A 27,240-nucleotide genomic window follows, 5' to 3' on the forward strand; every position below is an offset into this window, starting at 1 on the left:
TACAATATGAAATGTGTTCTTATGATGCAATTCAACGAACCAACGATTCCGCTTTTAGAACAAGTGGGTGATTTTCTCAGCGTTCTCGGTGTAAGGTAAACAGCTGGTGTAGGCCGTTAAGCAGCAACAAAAGCAAATGAAAATAGATTAGGTGCTTTATTAAATATTCTTTGAATTTCTCAATTGAATATTAAGTGTATTAGTTAATAATAAAATACATACATTACATTCATTTTATCAAGATATCACCACCACTCATAAACTCGATACAATTATCATTTACGAGTTACTAAACATTTTTCTTCTTCAAGAATTCCAGGAACGCTTCGTTGATTCCAAGTCAATGCAAGGAGTAGACCAATTTGCAATGTGCATTTCTAGATATCGAGAGCATCGTCTCATGACTTTATTACTCTCAGCTCCATATCATCATCCCTTTGTAAATATGGCTCAATCCAGCCCAATCCTTTTGAATCTGGAGAGAGAAAAAAACCAAAACTTAGAACTGGAACAAATAAATAAAAGACCAATAATTTAAAAGCGCTAGATTTTGTTTTCAAGGGGAACTTAGATTATAGCTTGAAGTCTAATATAATGAGCAACTTGAATATAATGGGGAAACACCGGCGAGTGATTGATCTCAAATTGGTATTGAGATACCATAAACCCCCGAATCAATTCCCCCCGAAAAAGAAAAATATAATTAGCAACCCCTTCAAAGGAGCGTCTCCAACACTCAAGTCAATCTGTTTCTTGTTTATAAAAGGGACCGTGAGGAGGATGGCTATGACGCTGACTAATCGGTAAATGGTTGTTTATAGTGACCTTGAAATTAGGACTAGCGTTTCACAATTTAAGAAAGTTTAAGTTGATTTTATTAACCAACACTAGCTTTTTGCTTCATGCGACTTAAAGAAATTTTAAAAAGCTAATCATGGCTTTGAAAAAAGCAAACAGTTTCAATAAAACGTCAGAACATTGATCGAAATCCCAAAGTTGGAAAATAAATACACCCAGGTGTAGATCAAAATAGGCCAGTAAAAAACGCGAGCTCCGAAGAAGCAACTCCTTAGTGGGTTCATTAGAGGATATAAGGTAACGGTGTTCAGGTCAGTATGCTTGAAATCAGAAAAACCTGGTTCCATGTCTAAAAATGATAGCTGAAAATGAAGACAGAATTAAGTGTATCGATACAGGAACTGTGACCGCCTTCTAACAATTAAAAGTACCAATATAGAATGTTATCTTTTAAAATTACATGGAACGTAACACAATGATCTTAGTAGATTCAAAGCTTATGCCCCTCTAAATCGAATCTATCCTGTTACAGCTGGCTACAAGCTCTAGTAGATCTGTGTTGCTTTCAAAAAATACAAAGAAATTACCAAAGTCAAAAGGTTTTCCTGGCATTAACTGTCAGTAGTGAAAACATGTCAGAAAAGAAAAAGAAATTATTTTATCGGCCTCTAGGGTGCGATTATAGAAGACATTTTCTGTTTTCTTCAGACCTGTGTGTCAGAGCTTCAACGAGCAGGTGTTTGGGGTTGCTGTGGCTCTCATGAGAACTTTTAAAACCGAGCTGTAGGCAATCACAACTGACAGCAACTTTGACACTCCAGGCGGACGATTTATCAATGAAATTGGTAGGAAAACCACATACGATAGTGAATCTAACATCTAAAGTCACAAGGCTTGTTCTGCGGTTATTGTGTAACATGTTCATCAAAACCTCAAAAATGATGCATTCGAAGTTTGCATATTACAGACATATGCTCTGGAGGTTTCCGATTAAAAAGTCGCCAAATCAGTTGACAAGGAATAATTAAAAGAATATTGACATTGCTTTACTAAAATCGAAGAGAAAACTTTATTACTTGCCAATATTGACTTCATTGTTCAATATGGAGTTGTTAAATTTATGAGATGAATCGTGTCAAAACATAGTTAGGTGCCTTAGGAATCCTATTACACTTGGGCCAATGGCATGCGTTTATCAGAAGAATTATAATAAGTCCAACCATAGGAGATGGGTTTGAGAACCGTGTAATTTACCTTGCGGAACATATTCACATCCAATCCAACCGGAATATCCAATTCTTAGCAGATGATTAAACACAAAAGTGTAATTTATTTCCCCGTTACTGTCCGGCTCGTTCCGGTCAGGCACCTGGCTGATTTGTATGTGTCCTAGAAAGTGGAATGAAAAGTTTCAGTTCAGGTATAATCTGATGCTGAGTCACCAGGAATAACAAAACATTTTTACTACCTAGTAACAGCTACTTCTAAACTTTGTATAACGTCTTATTGGAGCACATAGAGGTGAAGGCGGAGAGCTCAGAAGTACAACAAACAAGCAAAAACTGTTATACACTTAAGTAGAAGAGTAAGAAGGAGCAAAATCAGATAAAACCTCAATATTGTGGATGAGCTAAGATCGAGCGATTGATTGAAAACTAAACAAATTGGTTCTGCACCATGCTATGAAGAAGAACCAATTTCTCTTTATAATGACGATTGTAAATAATACAACGGTCTACGACTCTTTACAGCCCCATCAAAGGAATGTGTGGATTACAGCATGTTCAGTTACCTTTAACAAATATGCTCATCACGTGTCTGTCAACCAATATTCTTATGAAATAAGACAATCATCATTTGTAACTATACTTGTTATAGAGTTGAAGAAAGATATTGAAATTTTTGGCCAGAAGGTTGTGTAAACACAAAGAAATTAAGGTGACTTGGAAACTTGAGAAAGTTTAAGAAATCATATTAATTTTTGTTTCCAAAATACAGTGCTTGCAGAAATTTAGGCATTGATCATTTATTATTTATATATTCAAATTTTGACCCGATTTTGTTAATAATTGAAAAAATCATGTAATTTAAGGAAATGAAGTGACTTTACATCTGTCTCAAAAAACATCTTTAATTAAAAACAAGCTACAATTTTTTATAAATGTTTTGAAAAACGGTGTTCTACGGAGAGGGGAAAAAGACTAGCTGTGTATCCCCAATTTTCTAACCATGCCGATTCTAAACCCATAAAAACTGATGAAGGTTTAATAATAATTAGATTTTCTTGGCCAGAGGAAGGTTGACAACTTTTCTAGAATCTGTTTTTGCTATCAGTCACGGAATCTACAGCTCATGTGGACATTAATCGCCTCTCAATTCGTCAAAAACGGCAAATACAAAAAAAACTGCTTTCACAATAAAGTTTCTTAAACAGCTCAGGTTTTCATTTTAGTTTGTTAACTTGGCTTTTGTTAATACATAATAGTAGGATATGATTGCCTTATGGAATTGTCTCTACAAAAATTTAAGGTTTCTAGCAACATCAGATAGTATAAATAGTATAATAGTATAAAAGGAAAAACAACATGCCTATGTATGGTAAATAGTTGGATAACGTGTTTGTAATGTCTCCGTGCGTCCGCTGATGATGGTACAAGTCCTGAAATACCGATAAGACTTTTCCAGACAAAAAGATCCGATTTGCAAATCAAACAAGGGTGGACATGACAAGGATGACATTTGACAGACAATGTGATGTGTCAATAAACAGGGCTTTGAATAGTAAACAAAATCATAATAATCATCTTAATATCCTATAAAATTAAAATGGTTCAATATAAAAGTGAACTAGAACAATCTAGGCAGTTTTGATTCAAATTTATACACCTCAAGCTTTGTCCTTGTTCACCTCGCCCTTTCGGTTGTCAAAATTGAAAGAAATATAATTTAAAGGCTTTTGTGCAACCAGCATGCTTTGCAATCGCTGTTAGTTATGTGAGAAGAAATGGACCCTATTTGGTAGTTTCACTGAGTACAATAGTACGCGGGTTTTGAAAATATTGTCGCAAAGCATGCCGGTTGCGCAAGACCATTTACTGCAGGATTGCAGATTTTTTTATTACTAAATTGCAAACTTACATATTGAGGAAAAAACTTTTGCTTGTTCTCAGATAGTCAATAAAAAACATAATTTCAAAATTTCTGCAAAAGCAGGTTAAAATCAATGACATTGTTTAATAACTTCTAACCATGAAAAAGGATTCAGAAAAATGGAGCAAACTAATTTAGGATCCAAGTTATCTTTATTATCGATCAACCGGAAAGCCTGGGAAAAGCTTCAGGATATTTTATAACATAAAAAATTAGCTGAAGATAATCAGTGCATGTTACGAGTTTATTAATTTGATTTGGAAATTTACAGAGCAATGCAATGCTATATAATCATTAATAAAGAAATATGCGTTAGAATAAGTATTTTGACTTGCCTGAAATAATTCTAAAGTAGATAGATATACAGTAAATTTACCCAAATACATCTCTTACCAGTAACAGCTTTACATTGTCACAATTCAGTTCTTTTATAATTTCAATAGCTAAAAAATATTTAAGTCGTAACAAGAAGAAGTAAAAAACTTTCAACTACCTACATTTAGCTGTAACATTTCATTCTAACTTTGAAACTTCAACGTAATTGTCAAAATAATTTCATTTACACATTTTCAAAATAAAATGGGCTTCATAAAAAGTAGAAACTAGCAAGAAATTTATCCCTGGTTTTATATATGGATTGAACATTTACAGGCTTAAAAATTTAACAGATGTACACATGGCTTCAAAGATTTTCAAAAGTAAAACTAAATAGTTTAGTAAATTGTAGCGTTTCAACTTGTGACAACTAAATACAAGGCTGAATCCAGGAACTTGACAAATTTCATAACACTATAAAATTACAATTATCAAACTATTATGATCTTTACAGTTCATAAAAATGCTTACGGCTCATACCTTGATCAGTCTGGCTTAGGAAATAATTGTGAATGTTTGAAATTGGCTCAATCAAAATGGTTATGTTATCCTGAAAATAGGGAAGAGCATAAGGTCAGTTTAAACAATTGAAATCTATCAACATCAAAAGTAATGTTTTATAAATAACATTAATGCAATGAAAAATAAACAAATAAGAAACTAAAAAAGTCTCAACCTCTGAAATATAGAATAAAAAAGAATACATGAAAGGAAATATTACATATGGCTTGTTTTGTTTATTTTTTGTTATCTCGTCTAATTGAACTCATTTGCAACCAACAAAAAGGTGTGGCCTATTACTGGTTTATAAAAACAAAAATACTTGTATATCAATGTTATCTTCACAAAATTGAGCAATGATACATTGATGCTTTACTAGAAGGAGATTGGGTTCTAAGAGGTTTTTAGTGGTTAGAAAGTAGCTTTGCCTCAAATCTGCTGTTCTGAGGGAGTAAAGAATCTTTTTGATGTCCTGCTAATACTTCTTTGATAAACTTTATATATAATTTTAAATGTTTTGCCTCATTTAATAAATAAAGACATTTTCAGCTTCTAGTTGAAAGGTTTCTTTAGAACTTGAATCACTGATCAAAGGATTGGCAAGTCCAACTCAAGATTTGTAAGATGAGGGCACCACAACAGGAAGAGTATTTGCAAGTTAAGGAGTCGTGGTCATAAACCTTCACTTTAACACAACAAATGTAAGAATCTTAGCCATATCAAGTAAATTCAATTGGAATTTTATATAGATTACCAGAGCAACACGCTGTGATGCATATCGAAGATTTTGGATAAATGTTTCTCTCCAAAGGCTTTCTTTCTCCTCATTGTCTCCTTCAGGATATACACCAGAAGGAATGTGAAGACTGTCAAGGAAATTAATTGTTGACAAAGTGTACCAGTCTGTTAAATGATTATTTTGAGGAACTGGTGTAAGCAAATGCTTCCCAGTGATAATTAAATTGTGTTGCAAAGGGAAAAACATACAGAACATTACATGAAGCAACCCAAAACAAAAACAAAGCAGCCAAACCACCCAAAACCACAAAAACCACCAAAAACAACCCTAAACCAGGCAAAACCATCCAATATGACCCAAACAAACCACAATGATTAAAAACCAACAAAAACGATGCAAACTATCATTTTTCAAACAATCTTGACCCCCTAGATGCTGTATATGGCTAAGATCTTTTCAGGAACACCAATTCTCTTCAGGAACTGAGCTACATATTTATTTAGGCCTAGTAACAAGGCAGAAGCACTTTGCACGAGTCTCAAGCATTTGAGAATGGAGAAACAGTAGAGAGTACAATAGAACTGAATTGGTAGAACAATGAATCCAACATAATTAACAAGGCAGGTATGCATATTTGCAGCATATGAAAACACTTTTCATATATTTTTTTAGATTTAAGAACTTTTTTCACATGTAATACTGACTATCACATATGACATACCCCTTCCTTGGAAATCTTCTCTTAAAATTTAGACAAATTATAAGAACATGTTTGTTATACATTGGAGGGCCAACTAGGCCTTTCCTGGAGACGAGGGCTATAGCCTGGCCTGTGCAAACTCCACGCAAAATAAGTTTGTGAGGGCTTTTTTCTGCCTGCCCATTTTTTCAAACCAACATTCTCATTTATTCTGCGCAGTTTAGCTTCCCAATGTTTGTACTACTTACTGCTAAATATCAGGGTGTTAGTAAATAAAGAGAAAGAGGTCTTACAGGTCTATATGTTTATCCCATGTTAACAAACTATTGTATTACCTGCTAAAACTTGCAATGGAATAGGAAATGTGTTCGCACAAAAGGAATAACATATAGCGCGATTAATGCTACAAATAATTAAAGTAAGAAACGTTACACTATGCTGTCAAATATGAAACAATTTTTTTCAAGTCACGATATAGACTAGGCATTCCCAAAAAAGCCACATTTGACAGGCAAAGCCTAACAAAACTTTGCCATATTTTAAAAAAGTTATGTCCCTCTTTTGTCTCGTTTTAAGGAGTGGTAATTCAAATTTAAAGGTCTAGCAATACACACAAAAATGCCTTCTTAAGGCGAATAGTGTTTTAATATACTCAAATTTAAAATACTCAAATACTTGCATAAACAACAGTTCTGCAAGGGCTAAATAGCCCATGCAGCCAAACTGGCAAGGGCTTTTTATAGCCCGCGTTGTATTTTTAGATATTGAGCATAATTTTGGAAAGACAAGTAAACTTATAATAAAAATTGTTTTTAATTTACTAACCGTTTACACTTTAGTGCGGTGCAGTACTGAATTGAGAGTTCAAGGCATTGTTGAAACTCATCTTGCCGATTTGGAACTGCTGCCAGACCTGATGTATCACCTGCAAATAAAAATTTTGCTTTAATTATCAAGTTTTATTGACCATTTGTGCTAAATGACAAACCTTTGAAACAAGTGGTAAGATTCATAAGTATCTTAATATCATACAACTTACAAACAAACTTTTGTTTGATAGATATATTTTACAGAACTCCACTATTAACTATTATCAGCATTTTCATAATGACTGCATGAATTTCATATATATACTACATATTAAAATATATACTATCAGTAGTTTTACAATGATCTTTTCCTAAGAAATATGAAAATATCTAAATAGCAACATAAAATATAAGCTTGAGAGAAAACAAGCTGGTTCTAAGACTTAACTATTTTAGAGGTTTTACAAGAAAGAAGACTGGCATATGCATACCTTTGAATGAATTTAACAGAACCTGCTCAACTTTAGCATTTTCCTTTGCCTCAACTAATACATTGATAGCCACTGAATATGGATCTGCACATTCAACACCACTGAACCCTTAACAGAGAAGTATCAATTATAAACCATAGTTTATGATGTATATACTAGAATGATCAGAAATGTCAAAGGAGGTAAAATGTCAAAGAAATTAAAACTTGCATGGAAAGGAAAATAATCTAAGCGTCAAGATCAGAGAACGAAGAGGAAAGTTAGTTTGTCAGTCATCTGTTGAGGCATGAAGAAGAAGCAGCGTCAAAACTTGTACTCAAGTCCTCGAAACATTGGGAAATGAAGAGAGGAAGATCAATGATTAAGTACAGTGATGTCATCAAGCAAGAGATAAGAGCAAATCAGAGATAAGAGCATCTGTACCAGATAGAAAATTGTGGAGATCCATTGTCAAAAGTTGTCCCCCTTGAGGGGTTCACTTTAAGTCAGTCAGTCAGTCATGAGATACAATTAACAGCAAAAATACTGTTTTCATACAAGTTCAATTGAAGGGTAAATATTAAGGAACACAGTGCCTAATATATGGAGCTGACAATCCTCTCTCATGTAAGTGCCTTTTCTTAATGTGCCAATACAGTTGTTTTCTTTGTAATAATTTGCATTGTAAGAATTTCTAAATTGTTATTTGCATCAATGTCAATTATAATTGGTATAAACCATAGTCATTTTTAATATATAATTTGTAGTATTTAAATGTAATGTCAACTCTGGTTCTTTTTGTTCAACGTTATGGATACTAGGCTTCCAAGGTATTTCCATGCTCCCTGTGGTATGGTATTTATGTTTGGCAACAAATCATTTGGGAAAATATATAAAAACAGAAGATGATTATTTTTAATCATGTGAGGCACATAATCCTAAATGGCCTACGTTGTGCTCAATACTCATTTCTAAAGGACATGTAATTTCTTTGGGACACATCTTAAATTAAAGAATAAGGTTGTCATTGAAACTTGATTATAAGCCATCTTTTTATCTTTTTCAAACGCAATGTAGATCTGAAATCAATAGGGTCATTCATAATTCATAAAGAGCATTATAATGAGCTTCTAGATATTCTTAGCATCATAGCTTCTCCAGCTTTAAATTTTGTTCTCAAAGTTTATTCTGTTTGCAAGCTCTTTCTTAGATGTGTGATGCACACATTTAAGAAAGACATAAAACCATATACTATAAATGTGACAAAATATTATAGAATAGCCACTTAGCCTGATAGCCCCAATTCACATACTTTTAGTACAAAAGACTGTTGTCTGACAGTGGTGGCTAGTGTGAGATAATCAATATGAGGGTTTCCATCATGTGAACATGGTAAAGGTTTTTTCAGGATGATAAGATTGTAAAGGTGGTCAAGGGGGCAGAGGAAGCAGATTGTCTCAGGGCCTCTGGGTCTATGGGATCTGAAGTAAAGAATTCAATTTTAAGAACAGAATTACTAAAACAGAAAAATATGCCTAGAAAATAGTGAAAAGCTTTGAACGATTACATTAAAAGTGTTTTAAGCTAATCTAAAAGGCCTGGTCACAAAATGATTCTCCTGGCTTTGCTTGAAGGAGCCTCCACATTTTGGCCCAGGGCCCTGAAACCTTGCAGTGACCCTGCCTGCTGATACTAGAATGTAATTTTCCATATTCTGGCTTTTGAATTGGTAGCAACTATTTCTTGGTTTTGAAGATGTTGGACTATTTATAGGACTATAAAATAATTTAATGGTTTTGAAGAAAGGAAAGTTCTAGTCAGTCAAACTTCAATTGCTGCCCCTTGGTGTGGCATTTTTCATCTGCAAAATCATCACAAGAAGTTGAACGTACAAGAGAGAGCACTAAGATTTCTGTTGAATAATAATCATTCTCCACTCTCATTCTTCAAAAATTAAAATGCATTTTTCTCTATCAAAATCTACAAAACTATGAAGCAGTTTAATCCTGTTTTAATGCAAGGCATATCTTTTTATGCTTATCTTATCTTTTTATGCTTATCAAAGCATATCTTAATATGAAGCACTGTCTGGGTAATCCACAATATGTTGCATCATAGACCTAATCAAATGAATTTTGGCACTAATGTCCTAAGGCGGGGTCTTTGGGGTGTTTCAAATACCATGATTCTGCAAGAAAATTTTCCTATTACCATAATTTCACAAGGATATTTTGACATTACCATAATACCAAGTTTTCAAAATGAAAATTACCGAATACATTGCAGTTTGAATTCTAATTAACTTCATTTAAGTTTCGAGAAATTTCTGGGGAAATGGTAAAGATTCAAGCATTTAATATATGCCCATTTATCAGCAGAAAGTTTATAATATATCCAAAGCTTATCGGCCCACATAATATGAAGCTTGTGCAGGACCCTTTTTCATTCATCTTTCCAACATTAATTCTCTGAAAATTTCATCATATTTTGCTGACTCCCACTTTGACATTTTACCTTTTCAGAGTTTTCTTGATGGCTACAGCTAGTCCATTTCTTTTAGACCTCAGTGCTTTGAGGCTTTGCAGTTTTCTCAGTTGTGAAACAGTTTTGTGTATGCAGTTTCACTAAATGTATTCATGATAGCATATTTTCTTTCTAGATGTGGAATCATACTTTGTCTATGAATCCCAGGGATAAAGTGCTGAGGGGGGGGGGGGGGCTATGGGAGGCTGAGCGATGAGTTAACAAAACATTAGATAATTCTTCAAAAACCTATGTAATCCTCGACGGCACATCATTTTCTGATCCCCCATCTTATCTTTGCACAAATACTAAAATGATGCCATGCAAAAAATTTAATTTCTTGACTCTGCCTACTCCCCCTATTCCCGCATAACTTTTAACCTGAGATCACTTGTCTCTTCCAAATTATATCAATTCCTGCAGTTAAAGTATCAAAACAATATTTGTTATATAAGGGTCAAAAATGTTTAAATGTTTTACTGATGGATCAACTTTGGGGTGAACATTAGTTTTAAAAACAAATGTAGGGGAAATTGAAATATGTTTCTGAAAGTGGCAACCAAATTCCATGCTTAAATTAAAACATATAGAAGAATCAAGTAGCTATTTGATATTGCTCTACAATTCTGAAAGCTAAATCAAATCCAAAATAATTGTTAAGATCAACTGAAATAAAGCACTTTAATCTAGCTTTATGCCTACAATTGGAAAATGACCACATAGATATGTTAAAACATAATCGGATGTTAAGATTGGACAGAAGAAGGTTTGAAAGATTTTTCTCAAAGAAAAAAGCCCTTTCTTAGCATCCGGTTCAAGCTGCTGATACTCTTTGTGCAGAAGACGTTATCCTGTTTATCTGGCAGCTTTTTAGACGTTGATACAAAGGAAAGTCGTTGACAAAAATTATGAATAGGAGAGGTCAAAGACAAGACCTCTGTGGTAGATTGTCGCATTTAGCTACCATTAAGTTATTTATATTCTATGTAGTAAATACTTTCGAAATTGATTAGCTTTTCTTATTTTGAATAATAAGAAGCTATTTGTAATAATGTTTTCGAAATGAAAAAACATGACACACGCAAAGATGCACTGTTTTCGACCTCTGTGCAAAGATACACAGAGGTCGAAAAAGCGTCCGAAAGAAGGACAACTTTCCAAGCTAGATTACCTATAAGAGTTCAAGGACCTCAAACTGCAACCTTCGTTTCTCACTGAAAACTAATTTTAAAAACAACTGACGCAAGGAACCTTCCTATTTAGTGGCTGTTTATTTTCGTATGACCTTGTAGGAGTTAGAATCGGCCTACCGGTGGAAATCGGTAAACAGGAGGCCGACATCAAACACCTCTGCATATCTAATGATCTAAGAAAATCTATACTCTAAAGATGCAAAGTCGAATATACCTGCTCTCTTTGCAGCAATATACCTCTCTGGCAAACAGGCTATGTCTTGGAAAAGGAACGATAGATTGGCAGCAAATCTCAGTTTCACAGGGCCATCAGACATGTTTTCAACACGCGTAGACGACGCCTCACGGGAGGCGATACTATAGAAATTGTATGGGCGACATCTAAACAAAACAATGGAGTCTACTAACGACAATACTTCAGGCTGCTCCAGGCAATAACAATTTTAGCCAAAAATGCAGGTGCACATTCACTTTCAAACTTTCATAAGGAGCATTGTCGAAACATTTGACAGACGGCACTACTGGGTGTGGGGGAGGGGGGGGGGGGGGGTTGGTTGTTGGATGCGGCGGTGTTGGGGAATGGAGCGTTTTCCTATTGCTTTTGAAAACAGAGTATGAAATAAAAAGAGAGCAAACTGCTAATATACAGATTGACTTTATTTGATCTTCTTACTAACTAATTTACGTATATTTTTATTCTTTATCTATTATTAGCAATAGTTTAGTAGCCTGCGTGACGCAGGCTATAGTTTAGTAAATAACTCTCTGGATCACTGACATATCTTCATTTTAGATGTGTAACCATATCAAGGGAATTGATCAAGTATAAAGATTGCTGATACCAATTATTGCAACCATTTCTGCCCTTAAATTTAATTCAAATATGAGATTAGAATTTAATATGTTAGTAATTGATGATAGTTGAAAAAATACAAAATTGACCGACCCTGGAGACTGCATTCTGGTGTTAAACTATTCCAGATCTTTACACCTGTTGGAATAAAAGAATATTTAAGGGTATCTGTTCTACAAAAAGGGATGGCAAAGACTTGCTCTGAACGACGTCCATGTAGGTTTACACGAGTGAAGCAGGAAACAGGAATTTCAACAAGATTTTTACAGATCTTAAGCCTCATTCGATCTCTATTCTCTATTCTGTAATCTCTATTCTATGATTCGATTTTAATGACATTTCTTGTCGTATGCGAGTCCCAGACTGTTGACATGTATGTAGCAGTTCGCATTTTCGTCACGTGGGCAATCGCAATTTCTTCTAAATAATATATGTATAAGCTGGTGGCTATCTGTTCCTTGTCACTCTAAGCGTTTTACATTTGTCAAAATGAAGATTCGTTAACCTATCTTTGCACCATTGTGAATATCATCCACGTCTTTTTGTAAAGTATGCAGTCATCAGCAAATATCGAGATCTATATCTAGATAAGTCGCTCTCTTTGTTAGATTTTTTGCCTCTTGCCAATGTCTTTTCTTCTTTTTGGAAATAATAAATTTTGGAAATCATTTTTACTTAAGCAAACGTCATGATACCAGCATTCCCTTTTTGCTTCCACTTAACTGCTTTTCTACAGATCTGACAAGGATATTTCACAGTACTGGGACCTGGATTTAAGCTTATAATTAAGTATCAGTATTTAAGTATCAATTTGATAGTAGCTAGGTTTAGATATCGACGTAAGGTCAAGTTTGACTTGCAATTAGGCCATCCAGTGTCCTTGCATCGTTGGTTCAGAAATTAGTATAATGCTTGTAGTTTAGTTTTGGAATTTTGTTCATCACATCCTTTGGGCTTGAAAGCATTAATTTTAGAGTCAATAGTATTGGGATTGTGCTGCGTATAACACAAGCAGAGGAGCAAGAAAACGCATAACCGCGATCTTCAATCAATGGCGATTATTTGACCTAGCCATCATAGCACCGATGATGATAAAACTCAGAGCTCACAGAGGGCGGGGAGTGATCTGAACCGTAATAATTGACCTTTTTTGTACATATTTCACTTGGCTTCATTGTTTGCTCCTCATAGCTACCAAATGGAAAATCATTTCGTTTAAATCGTAGTCAACTACAGCCTTTTGGCCGTTTATGTGGATAAAACCACATGACTCAAGGCCCCAATATACGTCACAAATTCTTTGCCGCTTTCCCGGCCTAGGCCAAACTTTGAGTGACAAGAGCAAAGAAATGGGGCGCAATATAGCAATTCCGACATAAGGATTCAATAAAGATTGGTAAAAGGAATTTTTCAGACTGAAGTTATTCTTTTACCTTAGAAGCACCGCATAAGAATGGCAGAGGCTCGAGTTATGATTTTTTCGTAAAAATGCAGAACATTATCAATTATCACGAGAATGTTTAAGAAACTCATTAAATGATTTCTAAAATCGCAAAATATATTACCGGTAGCTAACTTGATAAAAACATCGAAGGATAAAATTTATTCAAAAGCATTAAAATTCCTCAGGGTCTAATGAATCTACTTCATCTGAAAGTTGCAGTGACGTATTCAAACTGAGATCTTCTAGCTCCGTTGACAGTATTGACAGATCTGAGAAGTTATCAAGGCTGTTTGCAAATAATTCGCCGGAATATCGATTTTCATGGGCAAAATTCTTCGCCGGATCTTTAGGACTTTTGAGCTTTGAATTCTTTGCTAAAATTGAATTTAAAAATGCTATTAAAGCTCAGTCAGTAACAAAAATTAAGCCATATTAATCACAGGTTTTAACACTGGCGGTCGTTTACCGCAACTGGATCAGGATGGAAGTGTTTGCAAGGAATGCCACTGGTTGCCAGCAAAGCCATGTGAGCAATTTGCCAAGCGCATTAATGGCTTCACCACTTCACCTAAACCTCTTCTTCTGACACAATTTTTCCAATTCATCTTGCATTTAGATCAACTATTCTTTGATAATTTTAATGTTCATATCCAGATCCATTCTTGAGCACCATCATTGATTTCAGAAACTGGACAACAAAATCAGCATTTTCCATCATATCTGTCTCCATGGAGACAAAATCTTCACCAATAGGCAACGGTTTTTTTCATGAACGTCGGATTGGGTCTTGCAAACCTGCACTATTGCCACATTAATTCTCTCAATCAACTTTTGCATGTCGATCGATTTGAGGTAATCAGCCATTGATGCAGCGTCTTGTAACATCAATTCCTTTAGGACTGATTTTCTATAAGGCGTTTAATGCATTCCAACCCACCCTGCTCTATTGGTTGAATCATTCTCACCCTGATCATTTTCAATACGACTTATAAAGACAAAACAAGAAGGAATCAGAAAGTTCTTCTAAAATCAAACTTACTGTTCCTACTTCGCTTGTGTCCTCTCTCCTCCGAGTGATTCTGATGTTTTGGGTTGCCAATGCTATTCAAGTCTCGATAAATCTTCTCAATCTCGTGACTATAATAAAAACTTTCAAAATTAGACAGGATGTTTTCGACAGAAGAATAAGGGAGGCTAACGTATTAAAAGCCTCCAATTAAAAGGTTTCTTGACAATTAATGTCCCTAAGCTTACTTTGCTACTTTGGCTTGTCTAGCCATCCTAACTTCGAGCAATGCAAACGATAGGAAAACATCTAATACATTTGACTTGTAACAAAAATATAATTTGTAACAAAAATATAACTTTGTAACAATTGTTAATTTGATTTTTAATCATTTTAACCTAACTTCATCCGCCCATTCTTCCAACATAATTGCTTACCTTCAAAAAATCTTGGCCTAATTTTTCTTATACTGCCTTCTTTTATAAAATAGTCCACAGTAAGAGAGAAAAAATCTCAAGTAAGACACCCTGCACAAACGTACTCTATCTGGTTTAGGTTTGAGTTTCCTTTAGTGGGGGGCTAAATATTGATGTTGGCCCCCTCAAGGATGATTTAAAAAAGTGTGTAATGTTCTTGAATTTCCTATATCCTGCTCGACCAGTGCAACACCCTGCACCCGGCCGAGAGTAGATAAAACGAAAGAAGTCGAACCAACAAATAACGTGTTACGTAAAGCCAGACCCAGTGGCGGATCCAGCCAAAAATCTGACTACCACCGAAATGAGATAGATGGTCGACCATACCCTTTAGACCACACCCATTTCTTGGTCACACCCGGTTTTCTAAAATGATTATTGCTTTCTATAATTTCTTATGTAGACCATTTTCAAGAGACAAGCGGTGCTTTACTGAAATTTCATGTATCCTTAAAACAAGCTTGAGAAGAAATAAATAATCTTATTCAATATTCTGAGGATGGATATTCTAAAAAAAAATTTACAACATAGACAGGACATATAGCCTGACAATCTGACATTCAAGCTAATGTTTGCTTTCTCAACGGATTCTGGTAGTAGAAAGCTCAGGCTTTCATAATCTGCCAGGTGACTTTTTTGAAAATGCCTGGATGTCACGTGACTGATGACGTCATTTAACGGTAAAAAGTCAGACAAAATCATCGCTAGCTCCTCACTAAAGGGTTATTTTTTAACGCAACTTACATATATTGACTCGTCTCATTGCAAGCTTTCAAATGATATATATTTAAGCAAGATTTGCCGACATAAGTATTTTCATTATGACGTCATAACAAATTTTGCATGACGTCATCAAATATTTTATTGTCATAAAATGATACGTTAGCATAATTTTGTTTTAATATGACGCTGGCTGTCAGCAAAAGCTTTTCTTCCATATGTTTTTCAATCAAAATAATTAGTATTTAGTTGATTTAAATTGAATTTGTGCCAACCGCAATAGCCAAAGTTTAAATAAAGAAGTCGTTACTATCTGACGAGTGAGTCACTTCTTTCTCCGAAGATGCAAAGTCTTGCTCCATATTTGAACCGGGCAATGATTTCTCTGCATCCGCATTTGAATGTTACACTAAATCGGAAGAATGTCTTGGCAATATAGGCTATCCAAGATGTCCTACCGATGTGCTGAAGGTGCATGACTTTTTTCAATAAGGCTATCTTCTGCTGCGAAATAAGGCCATCTCATAAATAAAATACTCCATCTGCCATTTTTCTGATGGTGGATTTATATATGGATCTGGCTCCTTACACATGCAATTAAGAAGAACAGCTTTATCTCCTTGTCACAGTACACCTTCAGGAGTTGCAAGACTAGAGTTATGGTTTTGATGGGATATGAAAATGCCTTTTCGATAGAGGCAGCCTTGCCAATCACGAAAGCTTGGTGGTCTTCGTTCATTATTGAGACTGCTTTCGCTGTTTTCTTGGATCTTTGTGCCCCAGAATGCAGCTTAAGTTTCTGACTATACTTTCGTTTCTAGCAACAACCTACCATTCGAGCAAAATAGCTCATTTCTTTGAAATATTTCTTCCATGTTAGCGCTAGTGTCATCAGTCCGTGAGAACATTTTGTAAAAACGCCACCCGAAAACGCCAGATGGAGATTTGATGAGACGGCCTGAGTTCGTAGCATCAAACCCAAGGAAACATTCAGTGTTTGGTTCAAGAACATTCATGGATGTGCTAATCCTCCTTATGAGGCTAAAGCAATGAAAGTGGAAACAAAGTCAACGCTAAATATTTAGAAACAGCACACGAGCAAGCTAACGGCAAAAGAGAGTCAACAAGGCAAGTGCATATAAAAAGTGGAGAGCAAAAGATACTCCAAAGTAAGAAGAGTATTTTTACATTGATGAAAAAAAGAGAATCTTATGAGACTTGCTCCCGAATTCTTTCGAAGCGCTGAGGGTCACAGGCCCCTGACAATTCAATTTATCGTAGCTTAAGGAGGAGAAGCATCGGAGACTTCAAAAAGCAAGTAGAAGTCCCTCCAAGATGTAACCACAAAAAGGCGGAAACCAGAATATTTTGCATGGTAACTCGAAAGATGCAAAAGTAGTTGCTGTTGCAAAACATACTGATTTATGTGTGCTGCTTGTTCATGCAACACAGAAGTGCAAACCCACAAATTAGTGGTTTATGTGCATAAATAACAAACAAATCGTCAAGATTTGAGGCATCGCTGAAACTTTTGGTTCCAAAATTTGCTGTATTTTATCACAGATTAATGGAATTGTGGGCTGAGACAACTGCATATAAGCACAACATTAATAAGGTTACTGTGAAAAAAGCTAACGAGGAACCAGAAACAAGTCATCATTAAAAGTCTCTCCAAAGGAGTTATCGCAAAAGCAAAGACATTCGCGAAACAGCAGAATATAGTGGAACAACATATAAAAGCTATTTAGGGACAAAGATATTTATCAAATCTGAAAAAAATCATCTGCCCCAATTCCAGCAGATCCATAATCACTCAATCAGAAAAGAATTAAATTGTATCAACTTAACAAGGTTATTTTGGCGACACTGTTTAGGTGCAACTACTGCAAGACATGTCCCAAAAGCCTGCTGTTGAAATTTGGACGACATACTCGACCGTCTAAATGGTTCACAGGAAAGCAACTTCCTCATCTCCGAGAGCTTCCTTTACATCACAAGAATATGAAGGTGACGCAGGAGATGAATTTACCCATTAAGAAAATCATACACTTTCATACCCAGCGCTAAAGACCTATAGTACGAAGACATCTTGGACAACCTATAATAGTGCGAAGATATTTTCCGACTTAGCAACAGTCAAATGCAGATGCAGAGAAATAATTGTCCGGTTCAGAGTGGGAGCAAGACTTTGCGACTTCGGAGGAAGAAGTGACACACTCGTCAGAAAGTGACTACTACCTGTTTCGAACTTTGGCTATTGCGGTGGGCACAAATTCAATTTAAATCAACTAAATACTAATATTTTAATTGAAAAACATTTGGAAGAAAAGCTTTTGCTGACAGCCAGCGTCATATTAAAACAAAATTATGCTAACGTATCATTTTATGACAATAAAATATTTGATGACGTCATGCAAAATTTGTTATGACGTCATAATGAAAATACTTATGTCGGCAAATCTTGCTTAAATATATATCATTTGAAAGCTTGCAATGAGACGAGTCAATATATGTAAGTTGCGTTAAAAAATAACCCTTTAGTGAGGAGCTAGCGATGATTTTGTCTGACTTTTTACCGTTAAATGACGTCATCAGTCACGTGACATCCAGGCATTTTCAAAAAAGTCACCTGGCAGATTATGAAAGCCTGAACTTTCTACTACCAGAATCCGTTGAGAAAGTAAACATTAGCTTGAATGTCAGATTGTCAGGCTATATGTCCTGTCTAACACCATAGAATGAGAAAAAAAGATACATTTGGCAGAATTTTGAAGTGTCGCCTAAAACTCGCATTTAGTCGGACAATTACTTATGAAAATCAGACCTGTTGGAAATTTCAAGTTTAAAAAGCTAGATAAAATTTGTAATTATTGAGAGCAACTTTTGTTAAACAAAGAATCATACTTTTGGCGAATATTGTGGGCCTGACTTTTAATTTAATATTCTTTTAAAATATATTCCTACGAATAGTTGTGTATTGTACAGAATAATGGGTCACATCGGCTTTGGAGTTACAGTTTGCCCACTTGCAGAATATATAGGCATCCCCCCATCTTTCTGTAACGTTTGAGCCGCGTTGAGCGGCAGTACTACTTCAACCCCCCATCTGAGCGGTAGTCAACTCGGTTGTTCATTGGTTGTCAACAAAATTTGTATGCATCCTCCCAGGTTGGCAGTGATTTCTGACGATTTGATTGGTTAAGGCAGGCTGACTACCGCTCAGTGCAGCTCGAATCCGCTCTACACCGACTCAACCCCCCTAGCTAGCAAGCCATGATTTCATCATCCCCCCATGCTAGCCTTCTATTTGCAAACATGTGGCTCGGCAATTGGCACGCAATTTCCAGAGCGATAAGCATTAAAAAATATCTCTGTGAAAATTTCAGGCATGTTCCTAGGAAGAAAGGCTTTGTTTGCAGCGCGATCAAATAGTTTCAATTTTTAACTATGGTTTAATTAAAGTAGTAGGATAAACAGGAAAATGATCCTTGTTTCTATGATTTTTTGAATAATCTGACTACCGCTCGAGCGGTAATGGCGGTAGTCTGGATCCGCCTCTGAGACCCCCGAAATGAGCAGTCAAAAAAGCATTGATTGAAAGGACCTACGTCACGCGATCCATTTCCTTCTGGATGATCGTGTATTCTTTGTCAATCTTCGAGAAAGACCGTGACTGCATTCTGTACTGATCATTCACAGACGACACATCCTGCATCAAAAGTAAGGAGATGAAATCGTTAGCGAGCATCTTCCACTTGTTATAGTACCCTAGCAGTACAGGATCAAAAATCAGCATCAACACAAGAGACTCTTCGAATAATGAAAGGGGCCTCAGATTTACTGAATATTGCACCCTAGAAACGCAGTTTATATCCACCCTAGAAACGCAATTAATCTTCAGGGTCTACAATTTGATCTGCGTGTTCAAGCTGCAGAAATACAATAATGTGGAATTTTTCGGACGGGAAACAAGCAGGATATCAGGTATATCCTAACAGGTAGAAGCAGTTGAAAAGTGTCTACACCTTCGTACATTGGGAAAAGAAAGTGATTGCTAATCAAAAAGCATTACAGACCATCCAACGATATTAAAGGAGTTCTCACATAATCTGAATAGCAAATGCTGTTGGGTTTAGTTGAGCTTACATCTAAGATCTTTTGGCAACGTTGGAAGAGTACTTACAGTCATTTATAAAGAGGAAATATAATGACATGCCAGAAGAGGGATGTCAAATGAAAAAAGAGGGCGAATCAAGCAAATGATGAAAATTACAACAAAAAGTTGTGTAAAACCTACTTTCTCTAGACGAAGCTGACGCATTCCAAGATCTTTTGATTCACCAACAACAACGGTAACCTCGTTTTCCAGTTTCACTAAAACAATAAACAAATTCATTTACGGTTTAAGATGTGTGCATCCCATTTCCTAATATCTATGAAAGCAACTGTCATAATACCACAAGAGAGGTTTACACCCAGTAGATTTACGTCATCCAGGGGTCTGGGTTAAAGTTGCACTCGTTCTGCCTCTGATAAAACTTTGGATCGATATCTATTCTGTTTAGCTTTTAAGACGAATTTGCAAAAAAGATCCCTTAGTTACAATAACTATCAGAATAGTTAACTATCAACTAACTTAGTTACTCTTTATTGGAAAGGGCGCAAATATGGCTGAAAATACTCACAAATGCGAGTTCTTAGATTATCAGTTTCCCTTCTGAGCATGTCTGTTTCTTCCTGAAGTAGTCTTTTGCTATACAAAAGGAAACGACAAACACTGGACAATTAAAATTAAATTTGTATGAGTCACAACAATGATTTAAAGCACCTTATTCTTTGAAAAAATCTCTCCAGGACTGCAAAACTGTCTCCAAAACGCGTTGTTTGATAGAAATGTGTTTATTTTTCGTTGCAAAAATAAAGTTAATTTGATTAAAAAGAGGTGGTGGCAAAGTTGACTAATTCCAGCAAAGAAGGACAGTGGGCTGCACAATATGCCTGTTTACTAGTCAATTCTGTCTATTGGCTTCTCTGTAAATTCTAGAGAAAATTGAATTTTCTTTCAGCACAGAGCAAAACCTTAAAGAACCTAAGCCAATAGAATCTGGTTAAAAATGGCTTAACAGAAACGACCACGTCTGTCCAGAATTTTACTTTCTGTATTTCTAAATGGGAGAACCATTTGGACTTCAAAAAAAGGTAAAAAGGCCGATAATATAGTCAGCGCGATCATGTGTAAATTATTTTGTGAAATTCCAAGCAGGAAGAAGCCCTTTATAGTTCTTTATAGTTAAAGAACTTTTATAGTTCCTAAACTCCCACAGTTCCAAAATAATCATATGTTCCAATTTTCAAGCTAATTAAACTCTCTCTTAACATGGTGCGAATTAGTTTTGACTAGCTTGCTTAATTCAATCTTCTTTTAGCGTCTGATTCAAGACCATAAATCCGTCGTAAAAAGGGATCGGGGTGGAAGGCATATCCTTTGACAGATCACTTTGATCAACAATTCTGGCCAGTGAAGCAAAACAAATAATTTATATTTACGTAACATATCTAACAGATGGTTTACTTAATTCATACTTCATTAATTCATACATCACTTTCCAGAATACTTAATCATGTAGGAGACTTGCTACGAGTTCAATAAAAAATCACCAAGCCACGTACCTATCGGAAATTTCTTTTGACAATGAAAGGAGAGTAACATCATTGAGAGCATTGTAATCATCACTTTTTGATTTCGTTTTGATTAAGCTTCGTATTGTGTCGAGCTCTGATCTAGTTTCTCTCTGCCACTGAAAGGCAAAACTGATTTTTCAGTAGTACTCAGGATATGATTAAAATGATGTGATTGAACAGCAATAAACAGCCTAGAGGGCAGTCCGCCTATGCTAAACTAGTAAGCACCACCTAACCTTCCATATAGAATCCAACACGAGAGATAAGCGGTCGCAGATTGGTCAGAATGAAAGAAACCAATAAAACGCTTCATTCTTATTGTACGTCACATTCAGGTACACCTGGATACAAAGCTCTCCCCACATGTACAATTTCCGATGTTTTATTCTTGCATTAAAGTTGGACACTATGAAACTTTATCCTGTTCAGTGATGGTAATTATCGATGTTTTTCATCCATCCCTTGTATCAATTCTGACAGATCAGTTATTTATTACGAAATCTGCTTCGACGTTAAGTGTCACAAGCAAAGATCGAGATACAACTTTTTGTTTCGGGGAGGGGGCAGCCCTAATAAATAAGTGTAACAATAGCCATATTTCACATAATAAAAGTATTTTACTTGTGCTACTTAGGAATTTTGGGGGGGTCAAGGCCCTCGGCCTCCCGGTATCTCGGTCCTTGGTCACAAGGACCCAAGGCCATGGTGCTTCTGTGCCAACAGAATTGGGTATATGCTCATCTCAAAAGACATTTCACCAATTAGGAGTAATACCCCCTGGTATTTTCAGTACTAAACCTTCATCTGCAAAAAAAGGAATGAAAGCAAGATAGAGGATTAAACTGGTGATAACTGAATAGCGAGGCAAAAGTATCAAGTTTCAAAATACCATTTTCAATTTTTTCTCCGTTGCAATATCGACACCTTTTTCATGAAGTCTTTTTGTTAGATGCTTTAGTTCATCTGAAAGGCAAACAAAAGCGACCACTGAATTGAGGAGAGCCAAAGCTCTTGCTCCCTTCCAGGCCCTCCTCAATTGCCAGAGGGGAGCATATGGATTTTTCTCCTGAATTGCTCTTTAAAACAAAATGCTCTCCTGAATTGCTCTTTAAATCGATTTTTCTTTTTTTCTTTTCTTATTTATAAACAGCTAGTCTGGAAATCACAGTTTACAGCTTCTCTGCTAAAAATATCATGACCAGGCCTACTAAAGCTACCTTATTCAAGTTCCTTTTTCTTCTGATAAAAGGAAAGAAAACACTTACTAGAAAATCAGAATTATTAAATATCTATTTACTCTATAACAATAGATTGATTACCTTTGAGTCGTTTCACCTCTTCATTTTGTACCTTATTTTCATATTGTAGCGATAAAACTGTGTTGTTTAGGGAATTTGTTAACTGAAAATAAAGAAAATTTATATTTTTCAAACATTATCATCACCTCTGCATTGTATAGCCCCAATGTGAAAACAAGACATTCTATGCAAATTTTCTACAATCATAAATATATCCAAACACATACTTACAATATCACTGGCTAATATCAACAAAATCCTTGTGGCTACAAGTAACCAGAATCTTACTAGTAGTAAGATGTGACAGGGAACCAGCATCTTACTAGTATTAGAGTTTTAAAATGCATTGGAACAGAACTGGCAAGTCTCTAAAGTTAGCTGTTGCTATTGCAAAAAACACAAATATAGCTGAAACCAATTTACATCAAATTGATAGCTAGGCAGTCCTTTTCGTGAGCAAAATTACGCGTGTGTGGCAAATCGCACATGTAAACAAATTTGCGCGTGCGATCGCACTTGTAAGAAAATTTGAAGTACAAACCTGATACAATTGGTTGCCCTTAGCAGCCATCTTTTAAAAGTCGCCGTCACTCTCCAAAGTTACAAGAGCAAGTAAAAATTGTTTCCAACAGCTACTTGCTTTCAGGGCCTAATTACGTTTTGACAGGAAATCAGTTATTACACTTAACATGCTAATGGCGACTTAGCTGAAGACGAGACGCTAAGTTGAATGGAGCACTCAGTCAAAAGCCAAACATCACTTCCAAAAATTGGAAAAATCATATTGTGGTCAAAAGTGCGAATCAAGTAACATAGGAAAGGATAAACAATCATGAGACCATGGGAAATTGATGTTAAAGGGCCTCTCTAGCAAAAAAATTTTTTTTAATGACTTAAAAGTTAGCATCTGGTGCGTGTATTATGACAAAGTCATTGTTTTTGAAAAATTCCAATTAGTTTAGAAGTTGTAAGGTTTTAAAGTTGCACCTTTCCGAGAAAAAAAACGACAAAAGCCGAATCAGTTTGGTGACATTCTGACGTCACAATGTGCGGCTCTCGTTCGCAATGAATTTCGTATATCTTCCACCGAAGCGTGAAGGACTCATGATCACGCGTTGATAACTGCATCCAGTTCCAGTTCCTGTTCCAGCTCTTCCCTCGCGTATAATTAATGGAAATTGTCACTTCAGTTGTTCTCCAGAAACGATGAACAACCAAAGGCTTCAGAATTGGTGTCTGAAATGCTCAAACTAAAAGCTGGTGGAACAGAACTGAGAGTACCATCACTTGCAGTGTTCAATTTGCGAATCGCCGTCGTTCGATTCGGTTTGAGGCGAGACTATCGGAAATACACTGTGACGTCAAAATTGCGTCACAGTGTCACCAAACCAAAAATTTTTGTCGGTTAATTCAATTAAATTATCGAAATGCAAGAGCTTATATCTGTAAAAAAATATCGAAAAACAAATAACGAATTCGTGATCAGCAGGCTCAACTTCTTTATAAAAATTGCCAATAAAATGCAAGTGCAAAATTTGGCTGGAGAGGCCCTTTAACAGAAAACTGCAAAACACCTGTTTGCGCGTGTGGTCAAAAGCACGCGCAATTTAACTTGCGCGTGTGCAGGCGTGTGCGGGTGCGATCGCACGCGCTAAACGAAAAGGACTGCTAGGATAGTGTATGTAACCATGAATTTTATCACATTGGTAAGTTTATCTTACTTGCTCAAGCTGCTCAACTCTGTTTGACATTGATAAAACCAAGGATGAACTGCTCGCATACTGACCAGATTGCAGTTTTATTCCATCTGGAAATACTTGCTTTCGTTGATTATAGCCTGCAGGACTTGCAGAAAATTGTGCTGATAACCCTAAGGGAAGATTATGGATTAAGAAATGCTTGATATCTCAGGTGGAATGGCTAATTAGAAAAATATGGGTGTGACTTTAAAGATGAGCATAAATATATCAGTAATAACGATAAATTGAATACATTCAGCAAATTGAATACAATGATAAAGAAACTGTAAACATGCACTCATTTTGAGTTGATAGCTTTGAATTTCATATATAAGTTCATCTTGCAAACATACCTTCCCTTGTTCCAGGATTAGAATATCTTTGAGAAAATGGAGTGCTTTCGAATCTTGGGCTCATATTTCTCTATGATTTGAAGTGTAAACAATAAAAAGACAAATGATTCATTATTTCAGCAAAGTATTGTACAAGATATGCTCCAATATATTTTCTACATTATGCAAAAAATAAAGCAAAAATTGGAAAAAGTGAAAGAAACAACAACAAATTGCATAGCATTTCCTCCCTTTGCATTTTGTTGTTGCTAAAAGCTAATTAAGTGATAATTCAAAACTCTCTTTGAAAAGTATGCTTGTGACAACAAACAAAATTACTTTTTTTCATTGGTCATCTAGTCATTTTCAACTCTTGAAAATACCTTTCCAATGCCATGACTGTGCTACTACTAGACTTAATTTGGCCCTGTAATCAGGTCTTTTATTCTATTCTCTTCATTTCCACCTTTCATTTTATCTGTAACAACAATGAACACAAACTTAGCATCCCCTTAGCAGGCCTGGCCATTTGAGAATAAGCCATTTAGCTCTTGCTCTACTCCAGGTGCTTCTCAAATGTCAGATGGGAGCTACAGATTGTTCTCCTAAATTGCTCTAAAAAGCAAATTGCTCCTCTTGAAATCAATTTTTCTGTTTTTATTTGAATACAAACAGCTAGTCTGGAAATTACTAGGAGGGCTCTTTGTGGCTCTCTTGCTGAAAGTCTTGAGACCAGGCCTGATGAATGCTCTTTTATACAGTTCCTTTTCCTTTTATCTACTAAGAGAGACCCTCTTGAGTGTAAGGAGTTCATCTGTATTCAAACCATAATTTTTGGATTCAGGTTGATCAAACTTGCATCTCACTGTTTACCAGATTGGAATCTTTGAAAGATGCGCAGGGGATCTTTTTCATGTCCATGAAAATTGCACAGATAAAAATTTTATGCAGCTGACACTAGTTACCATCAAAATACAGTATGTAACTTTTGGCTATACATTTCAGAGAAAAACATTAGCAACATCATTAGTGGTGATAAGCTAAGATAAACATTTTTCATAATTCCTGAAAATAAGAACGAGGGACAGCCAACCAGATGAGAATACTTTCTGTAAACCAAAATTGACGCAAACTTTGAAAACTTTGTGCATGGTAATAAATTAGATCATCCTGTCCCATGTCTATTTTACTCCCAACAGCTTTAACAAAGACTTGGTCGGAATTTGCTGCAGCATTGTCAATGTTGTTACTGCAGCATTAAATTCCAGTAAAATGTACATGAAAAACTACATTAGGTAATCGGTGTTATTTACTGTCTGACTGTTCAAAAATATGAAAATTTTGCCACAGACTAATTTTAACATGAAAGTTCCAATTTAATGATTCATTTTTGGCTCAAACGAAGATAAGAATTGACAATGCTCTAACTCTGTGTCAATTTCTATTATTGCTTTTTTAAGAGTCGTTGATGTGTAACATGGCTATTTATTGAAATTTAATGACGGATGTATGCAATGAAAGTAAACGTAAAGATTCTGTGCAAAAAGAAGTCCAGCACACAGTTCTGTGTCCGAGTGAGTGAGCAAAACATAACCATGGACGCCATAATAGTTTCACGCGATTCATATATGTATTTCCTTCAGTCACGCGGTAAACACAAACGTTATCAAAGATCTTAAATATTATGATGGTGTTGCAGTTTCATACTTGCCTTGTAACTTGAAATATTCGCCTCTGTTTCCGTTAAAATGTTTCTTAAAGTCTTCTCCCAGCTATCGACGCCGGCCATTTTGAAATTTGTTTTTGGCGCTTCCCAGTCTCGCTGTGATGACGGGGCATCCCATGACTGGCACCTCAGAGACTAGAAATGACTATTCTGTGCTGGCACTGAACTTGATGAGATCACGATTTAGTGGGTACCTAAAGCCCCGATGTCGTCACTCCATCTTTTCACTTCGTTTCAGGCGAAGATTACTTTGTAGTGCTAGGTCGAGTCTACACGTTAACCCTTGCTGCCTCAATACCCTGTTTCCTCCCGGACCCGACGGATTCATGAACTTGCGTTGGTGATGGACACTGGGGGCTAAAATTTTCCCTTTTCTCCGCTTGAAACTTCAAATCACTTATCTTTATCCAGCGTCTAGCCCAACAAACGTGGAACGAAAAGCTCATTTGCATACATACAATGTTGCTAGTACGAAGGTATGCCATGAGCATTTTTTAGAAGGGTTGCCAAACGGCCCCAACATTGATTAGTTGAGATAATATTCACCGAAAAATTTTTAAATGAAACAAAACAATCTTAAATTTTGATTCACCGTATGTTCATTGGCTAAACAAGATGGCCAGATGGTCTCAAAATTTACTGAACATGAATGGTGGAGTTGGACAATGCTAAGTGAAATAGTGAGAGTGTTTGGCTGGGGCTTAAC

General features: G+C 35.8%; 2 protein-coding genes across 3 annotated transcripts; both read right to left on the bottom strand.

Annotated features, from left to right (window-relative positions):
• Nucleotides 1–137: 137 nt before the first annotated feature.
• Nucleotides 138–11,745, bottom strand: LOC135694754 (putative hydroxypyruvate isomerase). Its single transcript, XM_089115329.1, has 9 exons — nucleotides 11,473–11,745; nucleotides 7,564–7,671; nucleotides 7,089–7,188; nucleotides 5,579–5,690; nucleotides 4,804–4,873; nucleotides 4,342–4,391; nucleotides 3,388–3,457; nucleotides 2,053–2,187; nucleotides 138–475 (listed from the first exon to the last, which is right to left on the bottom strand). The coding sequence occupies exons 1-9, from the start codon at nucleotides 11,573–11,575 to the stop codon at nucleotides 399–401; spliced, it is 825 nt and encodes a 274-aa protein (XP_088971455.1). The 5' UTR covers nucleotides 11,576–11,745; the 3' UTR covers nucleotides 138–398.
• Nucleotides 11,746–13,630: 1,885 nt separating this feature from the next.
• Nucleotides 13,631–27,213, bottom strand: LOC135694752 (uncharacterized). Of its 2 annotated transcripts, none has more exons than XM_065213613.2 (11): nucleotides 26,520–27,213; nucleotides 24,830–24,899; nucleotides 24,459–24,607; nucleotides 22,759–22,840; nucleotides 22,329–22,402; nucleotides 21,428–21,555; nucleotides 20,443–20,510; nucleotides 20,055–20,131; nucleotides 19,366–19,466; nucleotides 14,604–14,692; nucleotides 13,631–13,929 (listed from the first exon to the last, which is right to left on the bottom strand). In XM_065213613.2, the coding sequence occupies exons 1-11, from the start codon at nucleotides 26,595–26,597 to the stop codon at nucleotides 13,727–13,729; spliced, it is 1,119 nt and encodes a 372-aa protein (XP_065069685.2). In that variant the 5' UTR covers nucleotides 26,598–27,213; the 3' UTR covers nucleotides 13,631–13,726. The 2 variants fall into 2 exon arrangements, with proteins under 2 accessions (XP_065069685.2, XP_065069684.2); XM_065213612.2 differs by having other exon boundaries at nucleotides 14,595–14,692.
• Nucleotides 27,214–27,240: the final 27 nt, after the last annotated feature.

Source organism: Rhopilema esculentum, unplaced genomic scaffold (genome assembly GCF_057945365.1).
Source record: "Rhopilema esculentum isolate cy_ngs unplaced genomic scaffold, ASM5794536v1 HiC_scaffold_26, whole genome shotgun sequence".
Lineage (NCBI taxonomy): Eukaryota > Metazoa > Cnidaria > Scyphozoa > Rhizostomeae > Rhizostomatidae > Rhopilema > Rhopilema esculentum.

Excerpts from the sequence above, each read along its gene's own strand:
- LOC135694754 (XM_089115329.1), bottom strand. The coding sequence starts at position 11,575 with ATGTCTGATGGCCCTGTGAAACTGAGATTTGCTGCCAATCTATCGTTC. Across the intron at positions 7,189-7,563 it reads TCTGTTAAATTCATTCAAAG|GTGATACATCAGGTCTGGCA; the intron begins GTATGCATATGC and ends TTTTATTTGCAG. Across the intron at positions 4,874-5,578 it reads CATCACAGCGTGTTGCTCTG|GATAACATAACCATTTTGAT; the intron begins GTAATCTATATA and ends CCCTATTTTCAG.
- LOC135694752 (XM_065213612.2), bottom strand. The coding sequence starts at position 26,597 with ATGGCCGGCGTCGATAGCTGGGAGAAGACTTTAAGAAACATTTTAACG. Across the intron at positions 22,403-22,758 it reads AGAGGTGAAACGACTCAAAG|ATGAACTAAAGCATCTAACA; the intron begins GTAATCAATCTA and ends TTTGCCTTTCAG. Across the intron at positions 14,693-19,365 it reads AAGGAAATGGATCGCGTGAC|TCACGAGATTGAGAAGATTT; the intron begins GTAGGTCCTTTC and ends TTTTTATTATAG.